Genomic DNA, 18,512 nt, shown 5'->3' with positions numbered 1-18,512 from the left:
TGTGGGGGGGAGAGAAGGTGGGGGTGGGGGGGGGGGGGGGGGGGGGGGGGGGGGGGGGGGGGGGGGGAAAAGCCACTCTGTGAGGTTTGACTGACAGTTGGGCGATGCCGTTCGCCCAGTCGTGGCTCATTTGCGAGCTTAGCAGTCGTGTCGGGTTCTGGCTTCCTCCAAGCTCAGCATGTTGCCGGAGCAGGAAAGATGCTCCGCATGTAGCCTCTTGATAAGAGACTGCTTTTCCAGCAAAAGCAGAATCAAGGTTGTCATCAGATTGTTGGTGTGAAGATGATTTTAATTTGTGTGTCAAATTAGTGAAGCCCGGTAATTGATCTTTCAATGCCAGCCCTTTTTCCTGGGGGAATTAAAACCTTAATCGTTATTGATCTTTCAGGGTTATGTGAGCCTTTTAATGTTTTCTTTTTTGTGTGTCTTATGAAGAGACTATTTCAAAAGGGCTTTGAATCAAATTAGGAAGTGTTACTAACAGACCGTGTAGTCATTTCCTACCATCGTGAAAATGTCTAGCCACCCAGCTGACTTCCTGCCACATTATCCAATCTACCATTATGTCCGAGGCCAGGGTTTTTCAGAATATCTTTTGTCAAGTTCGTTCACATCAGAGCATTCGGGGGGTTTTGTATTATTTCTCCACTCCAGGAAAGGATGTAATATGGTTTTAACAAGCAATAGTGCAGTATGGGGGTCCAGATATCAGAAATAAGGCATTTCTTTCAACCCAACCTGTTTGGAACATTAATCAAAAATCCCCTCTGTATAAAAGTGAAATAATTTATTTATGTGCACTAAAAACAGAATGAGATTTTTATTCATTTATTTTTCTAAATTCAGATAAACATTTAAGACACTACCTGCACTTTCATTTTGAATGTGTGCAAAACTGTCAAAATCATGTTAATGTTAGGGGGGGAAAAAACGACAATTTTGCAACTGCAGCGCTTCCATTAAATAAGAAACACAATTAAAATCCTGAATAAATAATTTTGTTCATGCAATAAGTCACTAAAAACATGTCTCATCATCTTCCTCCAACTACTTCCTGTCATCTTCTTCTTTGTGATTTCTGCCAGTGGTAACGTCCGCTTGTTGATCGTGTTGTGCAAAAAAAAATTGTTTCCATTGCAAACTAATTTTGATATGGCCAAACCCCCCCACCTCATCCAAGCACCAAAACTTTTTTATTGAAAAAGGAGTTTTTTTTTCCGAAACCGACATGTTTCCATTGAGAAATGTTCTAAATATGAAATTGTGCCATTGTAAGGTCAATGGGAGCGCATATAATAACTGCTTATCACTGTAAAAGGTCTTCAGCGCTGAGACATTTCACTTTTAGACTTAACACAGATAGTTTTGACAGGACATTTAAAATAACATCAAAGCAAATAAATACTTCTATCATCAATCAGCACTAAAAATGTACATCTGAACCTCCCTTGGGTGTTAAAACAAGTAAGAAAAAAAACATCATTATGCAACCTCCACTTATATGTACAGACTCTAAAAGAGGTGGAAGTAAGTCACGTAAAAATGCCTCTGAAGTGCTCAGACTGTCACAAAAATAACCCAGATTTGCAGCCATTTGGATTAATTAACGATATTTAGGTTGGCAGCAAGCACTCCAAGTCTGTGTGAGTTAATTGAATGAGACACCCTTTTTTCTTATTTGGCTAATCTGTGTGTCAACAGGAAATAAACGGATATAATTAGAAATGCCAGTAACGTCTGTCTCCCGTTTAGATGGAAGTTTTAAGGCTGTATTAAGGTTTCTTAACGCGGCGTCTTCGTGAACCGTGGACACCCAACTGGGAATTAATTATTTCAAATGAGCTCCAGCAAAGCTTGTCCCGCTGGTAAAGGCCGAAGCACTCACTACTAAAAAGCTCAGTTTCTTTGTACACAATTAAAATATAAGAATGTTTTTTTAAACTACAATTAACTTCTACTTTCTTTTTGTTTATAAGTTTAACCTCAATAAGGAAGGCGACTGTGGTTTTGCTTTGGAATAGCTGTTGTAAAAATCAATGCCTGCTAGCAGTGACATTTTTCCTCCTCTCTTTTCTTCCATTGTTAATTAAGCAATGATGGGATACTCTAGGGGAGATGGTAATTGACACAGATTGTGAGTTTTACTGACATGCAAGTTAGATGAGGTGTTAAGTTTGTGTTCTCTGTCCCAACGGGGAAAATTATCTTGTTCCCTTTTTTTTCTTGTCTCACTTTAACATTATTGAATCTATGTGGAGAAAAAAAAAAACACTTCACAGGGTCTAAAGTTTAAAGGTGCTGAGGTGCCTGAAGACGAAAGTCCCCTTTAAATGAGCTTCTAGTTAGGACGCTAAATAATGAAAAGTAGGTTTGCTATAGTCATGAATCTCTTGATAAAGTCTGTTGCCTTGTTTTAGTTGTGTGTGTGTTTTTAAGTACAACTTAATGAATTTCATACACTCACCAGCCACTTTAATAGGTACATCTTCCAAGGATTGGGTTGGACTGTTAGGCGGTCAGAATTTCCTCAAGGAAAAATTACTGGAGTTCAGTGAACTCATTCAAGAAAAACTTGGAGAATATGAGCGATATCATGAAGGAATATAGGTACAATGTGGTCATAAAGGGATGGACAGTCAGCAAAAATAGCCAAAAATATGGTGTGATATTACGATCAAAATTAGGAATATTGCTCGACCAATGGTTGGTACTTCCTTGTAATAGGAAGCTGTATTTCCATTCCAAAGCCAGCTACTAATCTGGTTAATGAAAGGCTGGGACCAGTAACTGAGCCACCAGCAATGGCCAATGCTAACATATGCTAACAATGAAGAGGCTAGTGCCCAACATGCCAAGAGTGGTTCCACTGGATTGACTGCTTAGCACGAACAGACTGGAGGTAGCTTTGGAGAAGTTAACATTTAGTATGCCTCAACTGGTCACCTACTCGTACATTTATTTGTAAAGAAAACTATCAAGAAAAGGTCGACATACAACGTCTGTAAACGATACGCACTGGTTGGATTGTTGCGTGTTCCTTTGACAGAATTTACTGTAATCCAACATGGCATCAGGCCTAAAAATTAAAGACACAAATATCAAACAAAGAAAGTAAGATCTATATCAGTTACTGGCCAGCAAGTCATTAGTCTTTCCAAAGCTAACACAGGCCAAGCCATGCTAATGGTCAGCAGAGGGACAAGGCAATCCTGTGGTTACCAGGTTTCTAAAAAGTAGCTGTTGTGGTTGTGCGTGATACTGGGGAAAAAGTCGACTGTTTTTGTGTTTGTCTTAATTAATTTTTTAAAAATTATCTTGCATGTTTTCAGCCAGTGATTGGAGACGTCACCAGCTTCTCCAGTGCCAACTTAAGTAGTCTCCTCCTCTGTTATCGGTGAAAGCATATATTTATGATTTCACAATAGATGTAGGGAACAGGGAAGTAGCTACCGCCGGGAGCACAATAGTCTTTATTTTGAGTCAAGTACCGTGCCATAAAATCCATGTGGTTTAAATGATGCTAGTTTTGAATTTAAAAAGTATAATGCAACAAAATGTGAACGGGAGATGTTTTGTAATTACCCAAATGTTCGTTTGATGCCATCTTTTTTGTGTTTGGTATATTTTACTGTAGTTTGTCTCAATCTAGGTTGTGACAAAGAGATTTTTAGAACATTTCTCATGTGGAGATGCTCTGCTTCAACTCATAAACCAATGGTTTCATTGTGAGGAGTAAGCCAAGAGGGCCTTTTTTCCCTTTGCGTCGAAAGATGTTCATTTGTGATAACAGAGGACAGATATCAATTTGTTTTGTCCACTGTTTGGATTAAATAATTTCAATATTTCACCATAAAGCAGTGGTCTATTTTAGATCATTTACAGTCTTAACCAATTTGTTTAAACTATTTACATTTACTGATTTTTTTGTATATATTTATTGATTAGTTCATCTTTCTTGCAAGATAGGGTTAGTACATTTTCCCCTTCAGTGGAAAACGAGACATGCTGATTGCCTCAGACGCAACTGAAAGTGTGTTGATAAAGCCATCATTGTTTGTAGTGACAGTGAGATGACAAGCAGGCATGGAATGATTATTTGCAGTGTGATTATTGTTAGAAACGCAGGATAATTTCCCAGGAGAAACACCGAACAGAAGAGACATTTTTTTTCAGACTCAACTGAGTAGCAATCAAAAAACTGTTCAAAAGTGTTTTTTTTTATTTTTCCAGTTTTCAATCTTCACTTATAGTTATTTGTTTGCAATGACATGTCACTGCAACACTGGTCCACAACTTCCAGTAGAGCATGGCTTTCTATTACAGTTATTACAGTTAACTCTATGATCTATAACATCAGACCCCTTTGCGTTTCAGAGTCTCAACGGTTGATTACTGGCTTCCAAATATATATATATATATATATGATATATATATATATCAGCGACGTGCGGTAAGGTTCATAACTGGTGAGGCACCGACTTAATTATAATCAGATTTACAAATCTAGACCCTCTGTTTGTTATTGTTTACATAAGGAAATTTCGCACATGCGTACAATGCTGGAGGGCAAAAAGACTATTCTTTAACATGCTTAGCCGCGCCGCCGCCACAGAATAATTCCGTTATCCCAATCAAACTTAGACATGTAGATACTATTAATTTCATGCTGTGCTTAACAGCAAAGGGAGAAACCTTTAAAGTACAACTCAAAACCACGTCTTTCTCGCTCTCTGTATCAGCGCAGCTACTGTATGGCTAGCTCGCTGTTACTGTCTCTTACTCTGCAGTTGTGGAGTCACAGTGTTCATGAGCGCCCCCCAGTGATGAGGCACGAGAACTGCCTGCCTCACCTCGAATCTGTTCTCTGCCGTTTATGATCGCTCCTCAGCACACGAAACACGTTGCACACAGTTGGTGACAATAAAAACACAGTACATTAAATACATAAGCTAAATTATGGAAAATCAGTTCATACATTAAATATTTTTAACCATTTTATTGGTAACGTACAGACAGGAGGAGCATGCTCTCAAAGAGTGGCAGCCGGTGCAGTTGGCGAGAGGTTGCGCAGGTGAGGCTCAGCTCACTGCTGCCTCACCGGCTTCGCTTCTGAGCATTTGAATGGGAAAATGCGAAAATTCAGCGATTTTGAAGAAAAAAATAATCAGATTTGGTTAAATTAAATGAAAAAATAGGTACTTTATAGTACAAACCACAGGGTGAAAATATCTTTATAAATGATTATACTATTTATGACAGGTGAGGCTGTGCCTCACCTGTCATCAGCCTGACCGCACGTCACTGATCGTAGGTGAGCCTGTGCCTCACCTGCCTCCCCTGACTATATATATATCTGCCTCACCAGACTATATCATATATATTTGCTTTCTACTTTCATTTAATCTTTTTAGGCAAGCACAGAAAAGGTTATTGTTTAAATAACCTTTAAAAGTTTGAAACCAATCAATCCAGTTTCTAGGAGATTAAAGGCAAGACAGAGAGACAAGAAAGGCACCATAGACAGATCTGGTAAGTAGCCATCAGAGAAGGTCAAGTAAGGTTTCTTAGCCAATGGAACCACTCTTAGTGCCTTCTCTGGGTTTCCATCAGAGCAAAATCATTCATTTTTCTCATAGTGGCAAAAAAAGAAAAAAACAGTGTGACCCGAATAGCTGCAGGAGTAAACTCTTAAATGTCCATGCAGTACCATTTGGGCTTCTGAAATAGAGCACAACAGCCGATGTGGGTATATGAAGAGGGTGGGGGGCTTGCCTGTGACAGGTCCAGCTCTACCTATCCTGATGGTCATCTCATCAGGGTCTGGAAGCTGGAACAACGGATCCTCGTCTTTTTCCTTTCCCACTTTGGAGTCACGGGGCAGAGCCAAGGCGGCCTGGGGGTCGATGCAGATGCCCTGATGACAGCAGAAGAAGACAGAAACGCAGATGTCAGGTCAAACTGAGTTCGACCTCAATCACCAGACTGAGAAACAACAGTTTTGTTTTTTTTTTATTAAAAAAAAAAAAAAAAATAAAAAATAATAATAATAATAATAATAATTCATCTCTGTAACTGATCTCACCAAGTATTCAAAGTATTTTGTCCTTTCAGGGGGGTTGTAGTAACATGTAAGTGACTTTTTGTACAGCACCTTGCAAATGGATTTATGTAGGTTGTTTTTGTCCAACATGGAGAGTTTATATATATATATATATATATATATATATATATATATATATATATATATATAATTCTTGTCACATTTTTTTATGTGATAATTGTACATGATATGAAAAGGAACCAACGAAACTCCAAAGTGAACCCAGGAAAAAGAACTATCTGGATGTATGAGCCGTCATTATGATGATTTCCTGCTTACAGTTAATCAAAACATGATGTTTAAAATTAAATTATATCAGACCAATAAAAAAAATACATAAATATATATTTGAGTGCTGACAACTTTCAAAAGTACATTTAAGGTGCATCAAAACACGTATTCTAGCTTTCTGACAATGGCTGTTAGTGTGCAATTGCTCTGTTTAACATAAAAGATATTCATCTCCCGTCTCTTTTTTGTCCATTTTTATTGGTAATGTAGGTTATAGGTACTCTTTGGATACAGTATATATCTCTCTTGTGTCAACAACATTTCTATACAAGTTAAGTGTATAGTGTATATTTTAGTCACCCGTAGTGATTTCTAGGGTATTTTAAAGCTACTTTCCTCAATGAAGACTTGGTAAAAGTGCACATTGCTGCTCTGTGACTTGTTAGCTTGGATTCCCCGACAGAATGAAACCTCGCTATTTATATCCAGAGACGTTCGAGAGCGTTTGCCATGAAACATACCCAAAAGAACGTTTTTGGGGCAAGTAATGTTTGACTTAATAGCTTTCAAATATCCAATCCAAAGATTCCCTGTCGTGATTCCGGCTGTGCACTCCTTTCCTTTCCAACAATTCTCCCCACTCCCCCCGTTTCCCGTTTGGTCTTGGGTGCTTGTGCATGCAAATCTCCGCTATTGCAAGAGTTAGTGTGTGTAGGTCTGGCACCACTTGCATCCCTCCAGACTCCACTTCAATCAGGCAGTCACACCTCGGCTTCATCAGCTCCCCTCCTGCAGTACGCCCACCCAACGCATCTCTGTCTGCCACTTACTGCGAAGGAATGGCTGAAAAGTTTGTCCTCAGTTCATTGTCAGTCACTCCTTGTTTCTTTTTTTTTTTTTTTGCTCAAGCTGCTGCCCTCGTTCAGGTTCACTTCCACATCTCTTGTAAGGCTGAGGAAGCACATGCCAGCCGCCACCTGCAGTCCCCCACCAGCCAACTTGTTACTTCTAACAACAGTAATCCGTCAGGCAGCAACAGGAGAGATTCAACGAACTGTTATTTAGTCCTCTCTCAACTTAGCTCAAGAGTGAACCTTGCTACGCTCCACACTTTCAAAATGAACCCACACACCTCAGCTTTGTGTCGCAGCATTCAAATTCATTTTGTACTGCAGATATGAATCAACAGTTTTTGTCTGAATAACAGAAAATTAATCCAACCTCCTCCTGCTCATAAAATCAGCAATATAACTTTCCATCTGGGGCCTTGCACTTTTGCACATTACAAAATGTTACAAACACACAGGTCACTGGGCTTAATTTGGAAATGTATCTGATAGGCTAATAAAAAGTAGCCAATTTCAGTGCAAGTGGGAGAAAAACTACAGTCAAGTATGACAAGTGTGCAACTGTCTTTGTGACAAAGTAGTTAAATTTCTACTTATTTACCACTTGTCCCTTAAAAATACTTCTACTTAACTTTACTTTCTAAAAATATCTAAACATTGCTGTCATAACTTTGCTTCACTTACTATCCCGACTTTGCTTCACTTACTATCCCGGGTTTGTCTGTGGTAGCATTACGTTGAAGTTTACATCCCTGCATGTTTTTTTGTTTTTTTTATCATTATTGCTCTTCTCTGCTGGGGTATGTAAACTTATGAGCACAACCGTAGCTATGGGAAAACTAAAGATTCTAAGGCGTTGTGCACACGTAACCAGATCTTTATAAAAACATACATCTCTGCCACATCATTTTAAAACAGCAATATCATATACATGGGATCTGTTTCAGAAAAGTTTTCATCCATAAGCAGCACAAATCCACCCTTTCGCATCGTTTTAAACATGCCAAACCCATAGGGGGCAGTGCAGCGCACAGCTAAGACCTACAACCGCAACTTCCTTTTAGGAATTAAACATGGCATCCATCAGTAGGTTCATTTGTGTGGACCAAAAAATAAATTGAACTACTTTTAATTAACATATTCAGATGTAATGTTAATAAAACACAAGAGAATGTTGATTGGGAATCATGTCAAAGCAAGAATGTGGTTATATTGATGCATTATTTGTCACAGATTATAATGCATGGGATCAGAAATCTCCATTTTCCTCAAGGACGCACAAAAACACAAATATGGAGGTTTCATAAATAATTTTTAGTGGTATGAAACCGAGTTTTTATGTGGATGAGAGGCCAAAACACATAAAAATGCATTTGTTTTCCCAAATATCTGCTGTGTGTGGGCTACGCCAAACCTGTGCAGAAACTACACCGTCTCCATAGAAGCCAAAAGGGAGAGTTGCCAAAAGGGATTGCTACTCAAACGTGCAAAACAAATGGATCGGCATACGTGAGAACATCTATAAGAGCAGGAGTTTGGCCAGTTTCTGCTCTGAGTCATTAAAGTGCTCAGAAAATGTACGACAGAACATCTGATGAGGAATCAGCTGTGTCAAATTCCACCTTCCCCTAACAATGCTCAAATTTAAAAAAATATTTTAACAAATTCAATTTCAAAAACTATCTGAAGCTAACACAAATATTAGACCAAACAACAAATTAACCACATAGACAGGTGTGGGCCTAATTAAGTGGTTTTTGAAAACTGGTGAATTTAATGAACCCAGAGGCAGCATATTCATTAGTAAGCCATTAGCAGAGTAAGGCCCAAAAGCGGGGGTTAAAAAAGATGGAATAACACTTGCTGGCATTTATTTTTCATCCCGTTTCAATTGGCAATGATTGCATCACAGCTGGTCTAAAAGCAGGTAGAGTGATTAAAATGCTTCTGTGTGCACAGATTGTACTGCGTACACAAATCTAACTGAAATTAAGGGACCTTTACAAATAAATCCCTGAAAACTTCACCCAAAGTTATGAAGAAGATTGCTTTGAAATTCTTCTGCAGTGCTGAGAAGAAGTGACCGTGCAGAACTTTAGTCTTGCTGCTAAGAAATGGCTGGGAGAAGGAGTGACTTCAAATAGTTTAGGATAAGAAGATCTTAAAGAGCTGCCAAAACACTGAGATGGTATGATCCTCTATATGGCAAACTCTAGACATTACAGTTTTATGTTCCTATTGAGATGCAAGTGACTCATTTCCTTTCAAGTACAAATAAAAAAAAATAAAAAATCTGAATCAGAATCAGTTTTATTGGTTACGATTGTGTGCAGAAACAAGGAATCTGACTTTAGTTTTCAACCATTCACGCCGGTCACTGGATCAGACAAAGACGGGTGTCATTTCAAACTACAGGAGTTTCACAGACTGGTTTGCTGAGGAGGAGTAATTTGTATACATGGAGAAGATTAGTGGAGAGATAACACATCCCTGGGGGACGCCAGTTCTGGTGGTTATTGTGCAGGAGGAGATTAGCTAAAAAGAAAAAATACCATAAAAACTAGACTCTATTGATCTGTCAAATAACGTCCATGGTGTGCTTCAGCAGAAGGCACTGAAGTAAGGCAGTGTTATTAAAACCACCAACGAGGACAAAGTGTTACAGCTGCATGTAGGACTTTAGAGCTGCACAAGGAAGGATTTTTAAAGATGTTTTGTTCTCACGACGTGAAGAATAAGCCTAGAGTAGCAGTTTTCACCTCCAGCTCCTATTAGCTGCATAGTGACTAATGGCAAATTAACATTTTACTGGATGGTGTGTTTTGTCTGTTTGACTGGTTAGAAGCTAACTGAGGTGGCTTTACTGCTATTCATTTATACAAGGGTCTGATTATATTCAGCAGAATATAATCAAAAAAGATGGAATATAGTCAAAGAAGTGTCTACAACAAGAGTTATATACAACGCCTATTTGTAATTCAGGATTAGTAGATTCAACTACTCACCGATTTTTCTGTGGAACGCAACTTCAAATTGTTTGAGGAATGTCATTAATTTTTTATTTTTTTTAAACATCTATATTTTTAAAAAGAAAATGGAGCTTGAGAAGCTACAATACCTAGGCTGAATGCTACTTGACATATTGACTGGTGCGCTGTTCATTTTCTTTGATTGAGTGAAGGAAGGCAAGGAAGCCTGTGGATGTTGGCTTCTGTGGTAGTGCTAAGATGGTTTCCATTGTGTATATTCATATTTAATAAGGAATATGTGGAGCGTAACCTATTAAAATAGAAAGTTATATGTAATTTTAGGGGAACTCTCAAGTATTCGCAGGTGGTTGTGGTCCCAAACCCCTGCAAATAAGTGGTCCACTTTATGTATATAGTTTTGTCTCAAAGCCCATTTATTTTAAGGTGGTTCAAAGCCCAAATGTGTCAGTGAGTTAGTTATATTTTCTACACCAGATTATAGTTCATCTCTCAAAGCAAAGGGTGGTTTTACAAAGCATTGATTGTGCAGAACTGAATATTTTTTCTGATTTGTTGTTCCAATAAAATAGAGTCAAGTTTGTGGTCTTAGTGTGACAAACTGTGAAAAATTATTCATACTTTTACTGGACACTAAATGATTACTATTTATTTTAAAAACCTGGTACGATCCAGAAACAGTAGGAAAGACAAAAGTGAACATTTGGTGTCATTGTTTGCCTGAGAGCGTGGCGTGACCGCCAGCCAACAAAATGGCTTAACTGAGTGATTTCACTAGTTCACTCATTGATTATTTTTAAACATTTTAAAGCAAGTTGTTGCTACCTTTTAAATGAGAGCGAACCCTGCTAAATGCTTCTTGTTTATGCGTTAATTGTCACTGTGGCCACTGCTATGCGAGTGGGCAAGTATGAGTAAGAGTGTGTTCATCTGAAAATGTGTGCGTGTGTGTGTGTGTCCTGTATGTGCGTCACATCATAGATTAGCTCGCATACCCTCTCCAAGAATGTCATTAACCTACAATGGCCTTTGGTGACAGCCCATGATACAATCTCATCAGCAGGTCCTGGCTCTCCATTAACACGCCTCCAGCAGCAGCAGTTCCACTCCGTTCATCACTCAAAATCCCTACCTTTGTTTTTATCTGTCCATCTATTTACAGACACTCTCCCAACTGATAAGCACAGTGTTTGCAGCACACTGTACCAAGCATAATTGATGAATCAAATCCTTGTTAAAAAGTCATGAAAGTTGAATGTTGTGTCAAAGTTAAAATACATCATTTAAGGCTCAGAACTGAGATCAAATTCATGGGCATGATGCATTCTGTGGGTTATCTAGTTATCGAGCTAACAAATTCAGCAGATGCTGAATTTAGTTACATCCATCTGTCCCAATGTATTTATCTTCCTACATTTTTGACTTAGCTAGCTGGCTAGCAAAAACAGCTGGCTACCTATACGTGACTTGGCTAGCTAGTTAAGTTAAGAAGATAGAAATATGGGAAGATAAAAATCTACCTTCCCACTCTTTTGACTTGGCTAGCTAGCAAAAAATAGCAAGGTAGCTTTTTTTTCCCAGCTATTTTTGCTAGGTAGTCAAATCAAAAATATGGGAAGACAATTTTTAGCTAGCTAGCTACAAGAAAACAAAATATGAATCCAAAAACCACACAGGGACTAATGCAGTAGTACAGAGATATATTTTTAAAATTGTATTTGGAGAGATCAAAGGGCCTGGGATTATTTAATGGAGGACCATCTGAATACAATACCAATGGAGTGAGTAGAAATTAATGCCAACATTAATTTTTTTTTTACATTAGCCATAAGTCTAATACCCATAATTCAAAAACGAACATATCACATTTGAAAATGTTAGAGTATATGCTGCAGCCTTGACACAATTTCAGGATCTCTAGCGCCACATAAAAACAATTTGAAGCAGGACTTCTGTACATTAGCTAAAAGATTCAACTCACATGAAGAGACGATACTACATAGAGGTTTCACTAATCATAAAGTGGTTTTAAAGAATCTGTAAATAGTTTGGAATATTACAGTCCAGGCCTGAAATGCTCTTTTTTTTCTTAGCTTTCCTACTATTTGAATCAAGTTTAACCAGAAAAAATAATTTTGAATTAGAGGTAATAAAATGCAATATGGATTTATTAAAAAGTGGAGGGGCAGGATTTTAAGAAAAATTGGATTCAAGCTTTATATCATGTTACAATGCTATTACCTCCTCAAAAACACACCTGGAGTGTTTGAGGAATCCTTGAATTACATTAAAGTTTTAGCTTCTTCTAGTCAGAGTTCAGAAGTAAATCTGAAGAACAAAAGGTGTTCTCACAACAACACTGATTTGAAAAACCTTTGCGAGGTAGAGTGAAGAAACACACCGGAGACTGCATGCTAGGACTGAATCACAACTGATCAGATGCATATAAATATATGTATATCTAAGCTGAATTGTACGGCATAAATATCACATTTTTCACATAACAAGCCCTTGTCGAGTTGAATGCAGTGCAGGAGGGCTCTGCAATAAAAAAGTCCTGATGTTTACGTGATTTATTCTGTGTGAAAGCCAGAGAACGGTCCCTGAGGACTTGTCACACACTTGGATGAAGTTGAGAAAGTGATGAGTTAAAAAAAGAAAAAAAAAAGGATGGGGAACGTGTAGAAGTGTAGAAACTGTCCTGTTTTAATCAAAGACACACCAACATCCTGTCACGTAATTACACACACAGAACCCGCACAAACACACACTGGCTCTCTCTTGATAGCTAGCTACTGGTGCTCTTGTGCCATCTCTGCCTCAGATTACTGGCTGTGCTCGATCTATTTGATTAAAATGGTTGGATTAGAGCTGAATCTAACTGATGCTCAGACTAAAACAGGAAAAAAACTCATCTGCAAAGAAAACAGAATTACTGTCCCTCGGGGATTTCAATTTAAAAAAAAGAAATAAAGGTTGAAAAACCCTCCAGGGTCCCATTATTCCCACATGGGTGGCTGCATATAGCAGATCGCATGAGTATGAGGAGCTGCAGTTTGTCAGTGAGATCTACAATAAAGGTTGACACCAGTGGATAGACATAAGCTGAAATTATTTCCTCTGGGGGGGGGGGATTGAATTCAAGTGGTGTGAAAAAGTAATGTGGATCAACCAGTCATTCTGGGAGGTCGGAAAGAAACATCTGAAGCAGCTAAGGTGACGATAAGGCTAAGATCTCACACAGAGAAAATGTGACCCAAATCAGACTTTTTCATGACCATCTGAACACACCGAGTCAGCATTTTTCATACAACCCAATTTGTGCCACCCCCATATATGTTAATAATCTAGTTCTGTAGTCTGAACGGTCATGTTACATTTTATTAAAGATGCACCTTTATCTGTTCAAATACTATAAAAAAATCTAGATCGGGTATCAGTGACAATGTGTCTGATCCATAAGGGCAGATCTATTCAGTCTAATTCTATTCTCTTTCTGTGGTGAGCAACGTCATGCTGTATTATTTAATTTACATTATGTTTACAATTCCTAATAGCACTTTCTGAAGCATTTGAAAGGTTTGTTGTAGTTTATTTTATTTTTACATATTTGACCAACGTAGTCAGCCTTTTGCTTTTGTCAGTTTATTTATTTTTACATTGGCCGTTATATTCCTAATTGCACAGACTCAACAAATTGAAGTTGCGTTATTTTTTATATTATATTTATGTCTGTGTTTAAAAACAAAAACAAAAACAAACTAGAACATTCTTAGCCAATTCAGCAGTGTTTTTCGGTGTTGGCCGATGTTAAACATCAGATATTGGTAATGGAAGTGGAAAAAGTGGATTGGTGCATTCCTACATTTTATCCGACTTTTCATCAGTGATGTGAGCCATGCATCAACATTCTGCACCAGGAGAAGCCAGATGTGGTAAATTCGGATGAAAGCAATGTCTGAAGAAGAAGTTGTAAGTCGTAATTTTGTGATAACACTATCAACTTCTACAAATCAACAATTTCATAATCCGATCCATTCTTACTTCCGTGTGCTGCTGTGCGATGCCTACGTTCTACTTCTGCGAATGCAGGTTGTTTTGGGGTCAAAGACGCATCTCTTGGTTTGATACTAGAAGTTTTTATCTAAAATATGTAAGTAAGCCAGATAAACAAAATAGCAAAAACACACCAAATGCGTAGCTTAGAAAATATTTTACTCAATTCACTAGAGTCACAAAACCTTAAAAGTGGCAAGTTTATGACCCTGTTTTAAATTATTCATGATGTCTATAATCTGCTTTCCAAACGGCAGGTTTTTTTCTCCCCCTTCGACAGGCACCTTAACATCAGAAGGCTGCAGCATTCAGAGCAGCTTGAAAGGAAAGCAGGCACTAAAAATGAGGCTTGTATTAAATATTCTCTGACAGATAAAGGTTGTGGTTCCACTCTATATTTATGTGCTATAGCTTCTTTGGAAGTTGTTCACAATAACATGAGGTGGGCCAAATTATGCGTGTCTACACATTCTATTTTTTTATTTATTTTTTCAAAAACGTGGTTCTTTAACAGTTACACATAAAAAGAAAAGGCAGATAAAAAGGTGAAAAATGTTTTATCTCCTCTTATTGTTCTATGATATCAACTCCCAAATCTTTTTAATTTGTTGAAGAAGATAGTTATCTGTTATGGATTTTTTTTTGTATATCCACAGTAGAAGAACACATAAATCTTTCCTTATGTAATGATTTCTAGATGTACATCTGAACTCCCTCATTTTATCCACATGCTCACAGTTGGTTGCTGCAACCAGACAAACGTCCCGAAAACAAATTAAAAATGGCTAAAGCGTGCTAGCATTTAGCTTCAACTATATGTACAAAACCAAAAAATCAAGTATATCTAAAGGCGTTATACCCGAGTCTGCAAATAGAAGAGGCCAAACCTCCCAAACCAAAGACTGTGGAGTTTCTCTGAAAATTGCTCTATTTAATATTTAATTTCCCTTTGGGATCAATAAAGTATTTTTCAATTTTCAGTTTGAATTGAAAAGACAATTATTTAATTTTTAATGGGAAGTATATTAAGACTGTAACTGTATAAATTTAGGTAGATTAAGAGTTTATGTTGTAAACTGCAACAATATATAACCCTAAAATTAAAGAGTTGTAGAGAAGCATAGCTAAGAGCCAGAAATGACGTGATCATTTAAAAGGGTACAAATAATTTTTTGCAAAAAAGTACATTTCGGAATGGTAACACACATAAAAGTATCAAAACCTTCCCGTTACCAAACCATCCAGTCCTCCATGTAGAGATTTTCCGAGAATCATTTGCAGACATCTGAAAACTTGACTTCAAGTTTGAAAGTGCCACCTGGGTAGCGTTCTATTCAAGCCCGAGAAAGTTCAACAGTAATTTTTGTCATTTTTTCCAGCAGTCGTCCACTCTCGGATTGCTCTTCGCAACGTCCGCTGTCAAATGCGTCTGGCTAAAGTCAGTTCCTGTGGTCCGAATGTCCCCACTTTCATCAAGCAGACAGCTCAGCATGACTGTTACTAAAGAGCGCTGCAGGCACTGTAATCAGAAAAACACTCTTTATGCACACAGCTGTTGAAATAACCGCTCTCCGTATCACATATCCTAAGACCGGAACACCGTAATGCACCGACTGCTATCATTTTCCTTTTAATACATTCATTTGCATCTAAATAAATGTAAACTGAAGCTTTGTTTCCAGAAATTACTGCGTACTCTGTCATTCTCCTCACAGATGAGCACTTTACCCGCTGATGCCGATCGTTCAATGGCCTTTCCTACCCTCACTGACATTTAAAATAATCAGCGGTGGGACAAAACGAAGCAGAACGGCTTTTACTGTCGCCATGTGTAGCAGGAGCCCCCCTTTTGCATTAGAACGCAAAAAGAATGTCATTTCAAACATATGTTTGGACACTCATTCATCATGAAAGGCGGTTGGTCAAAACTAAGAAATTATGCCAATACTTTTAAGCTGGCTTAGAATATCATTATGACCAAAAACAAGATAGACGAGGAGGATTGATGATCCTCTTCTGCAGCCTAGTGCCTGAATGGTTAAGAGAAGCTCTTTGGGTGGACCAAACACCACAAGTGGTCATCATGGCTCATCCAACACTGTTACTGTCCGGCCAATATGCCAGAGTGTAACAGCTGTTGTAGCTGTTAAGCTATTGGTCTGAAACCAAAACTTCTAAACCAAAAACAGCACTTCTTCTAACGGGACCCGGCTTTGGGCCCCATAAGGTGCGATCCGTCCTCACAAAACAGTAGTTGTTAGAAAAATGGATTTCATAAAGGAAGAAATGCTAAAAGACACACACAAACGAGCACGGTTTCATGGTAGCTTAACATTAGCAGGTGTGTGTAAATGTGCAAATGGGCTGACATCCTGTCAAGTCTGGAATCCTGCTACTAATTGAAGAGCTATTAGTCCAGTGGAGAAAAATAAAAGTAGTGCTCTGACATCAGTGAGCACACACACAGTGTGTGTAACAAGGCATGGCTCCTGTTGACATCTGAATGTGAATTATAGTAATGATGATTATAAGGTCAAATTGACATTATGTGAAACAAAAAGATACACATTAGCTCAACATGCTGAATAGGCTACTAATGTCACCTACTAGTAAAAACCAACATAATTTGAATAAAAAGGACAAAATTTGCAGAACCAAGTCCATTTTTGTACATAGAAAATCAATAGAAGAAAACCACAGTGGGGAGCAGGCTTCATATTATTCATGTGTTGAATTAGACCACTTGGAGATACGTACATGCACTTATGCTGACGGCAAGCCTGCAATTGCAGGGGCAAAAAAGAATCTCCATCTTCACAGGAAAAGAAAAATCAAACAAAGGTACTAAAAATGATTTACGTGTGAACAGATAGATCTGTCATGGTCATTTTGCTGGACGAAGACAATATGTGAAGACAATATTGTTGCTTTTTAGACCACTTTCAAGCACTTTAATGGAAATGGCAAAATAATGCAAGAACACATTCTCAAAGATCAAAAACTTTTTAAATTCTGATGAACATTTAAGCACTGGAAGTGGAAGATATGCTAAATATGTAATATTGTGTAATTTTTGGGTTAATAAATGTGGTTCAAATGGATTTCAGAAAAACTATAATGAAAAAGGTGAAATTTGGAAAAACTAACAGATTTAATAAGGCCCCACACATCATTTAAGCTCTGAGGGATAGAAGACGAGAACATAAATGCTCTTCCAAAGTTCAGCTGCTTACAGGCAGAGTGGAGGGCCTTGAGATGGGCGAGTTGCAGTAATTGCAAAATAATGACCCTGGGGCACACGGTCAGACAGTCTCTACCTAGAGATTCCCATAGTGTTGAAGAACTGCGAACACACACACGCGCACACACACCAAGAGAAAAGGAGGTAGGTGAAGAATTAAAAACAACAGCCTGAGAGAGAAAGTTAACAAGCTCTGTCCACTCTCAACATGCGCCCACCAGGCACGTCCCCGCTTGCATTTGGTGTGATAGCAAAAGCTTCAAATTCAGCCCCCACAGCTGCTGTACTGGCTAAAATAAAGCACTGGTGCATGAGTATACAGAGGCATGTGTTGTTATTGATTTAGCTGGCCAGACGGTGAACCATTCTGGGTATATGAAGGGATAGTTCAGAACGTTTTCAGTTGAAGGTTCAGTTGAAAGGTTAGAAGCAGTTAGCTAGCGCTCTTGGATCCAATCATTTACTGAGGCTGGAGCTAAAAGCAAAGACCAGAGGAGATTTCTTCCATCTTGAAACAACTTCAACGTCAAATGTCAACTCAAGTCGTGCAAACGTTATATTATGAACATTGAAATAGTTGACAGAGTGGATGTTTAAAGCAGAAGATAAAATGAAGGTGAAATTCATGTGTTAAACAAGAACTAAGAACATACTGTAAAAAGGTTTTGGAGTCAGAGTAATTGCTTGATATAAGATTAAAAAAGAGCAAAAATATTATAATATTGCATATTATAATAAGGTTTGATACTGCCCAAGGAGACCCCAAAATGTAACCCGACAAAAGGAGACTAAGAAAATTTTCACAAACTAAAGAACTTCCATTTAGTATTTTTATTTAAAAATTTGGTTTCACAAAGTCATTTGTAATCACCACAAGATTTTATAAAATCACTGTTTTCATAATCGTTTTATAACCTAACTGGCTTTAAAACTCTCAAGCTTATCCCTGGACTTGTGTGGATTAATTTATTCAGTTTACACTAAGATGGCAACCAGCTGCTCCAGATTTTATTTTGTTTGGAGTATTAGAGTAATTTCAATTCTTTCAC

The 18,512-nt window shown here is 38.0% G+C and overlaps 1 protein-coding gene across 1 annotated transcript in view; it reads right to left on the bottom strand.

Moving 5' to 3' along the window:
• The window catches only part of slc39a11 (solute carrier family 39, member 11), a 139,087-nt gene that overhangs the window by 59,859 nt on the left and 60,716 nt on the right, over positions 1 to 18,512 (bottom strand). Inside the window, exon 3 of the mRNA XM_015035635.1 lies at positions 5,794 to 5,914. Within this exon, the coding sequence (XP_014891121.1) occupies positions 5,794 to 5,914 (121 nt within the window). The remainder of the gene's footprint in view (positions 1 to 5,793; positions 5,915 to 18,512) is intronic.

Source organism: Poecilia latipinna, unplaced genomic scaffold, assembly GCF_001443285.1.
Source record: "Poecilia latipinna isolate Pla-1442-1.1 unplaced genomic scaffold, P_latipinna-1.0 Scaffold341, whole genome shotgun sequence".
Taxonomy (NCBI): domain Eukaryota; kingdom Metazoa; phylum Chordata; class Actinopteri; order Cyprinodontiformes; family Poeciliidae; genus Poecilia; species Poecilia latipinna.
Note: the sequence above shows the minus strand (reverse complement) of the source record. Positions and strands in the feature narration are given on the sequence as shown.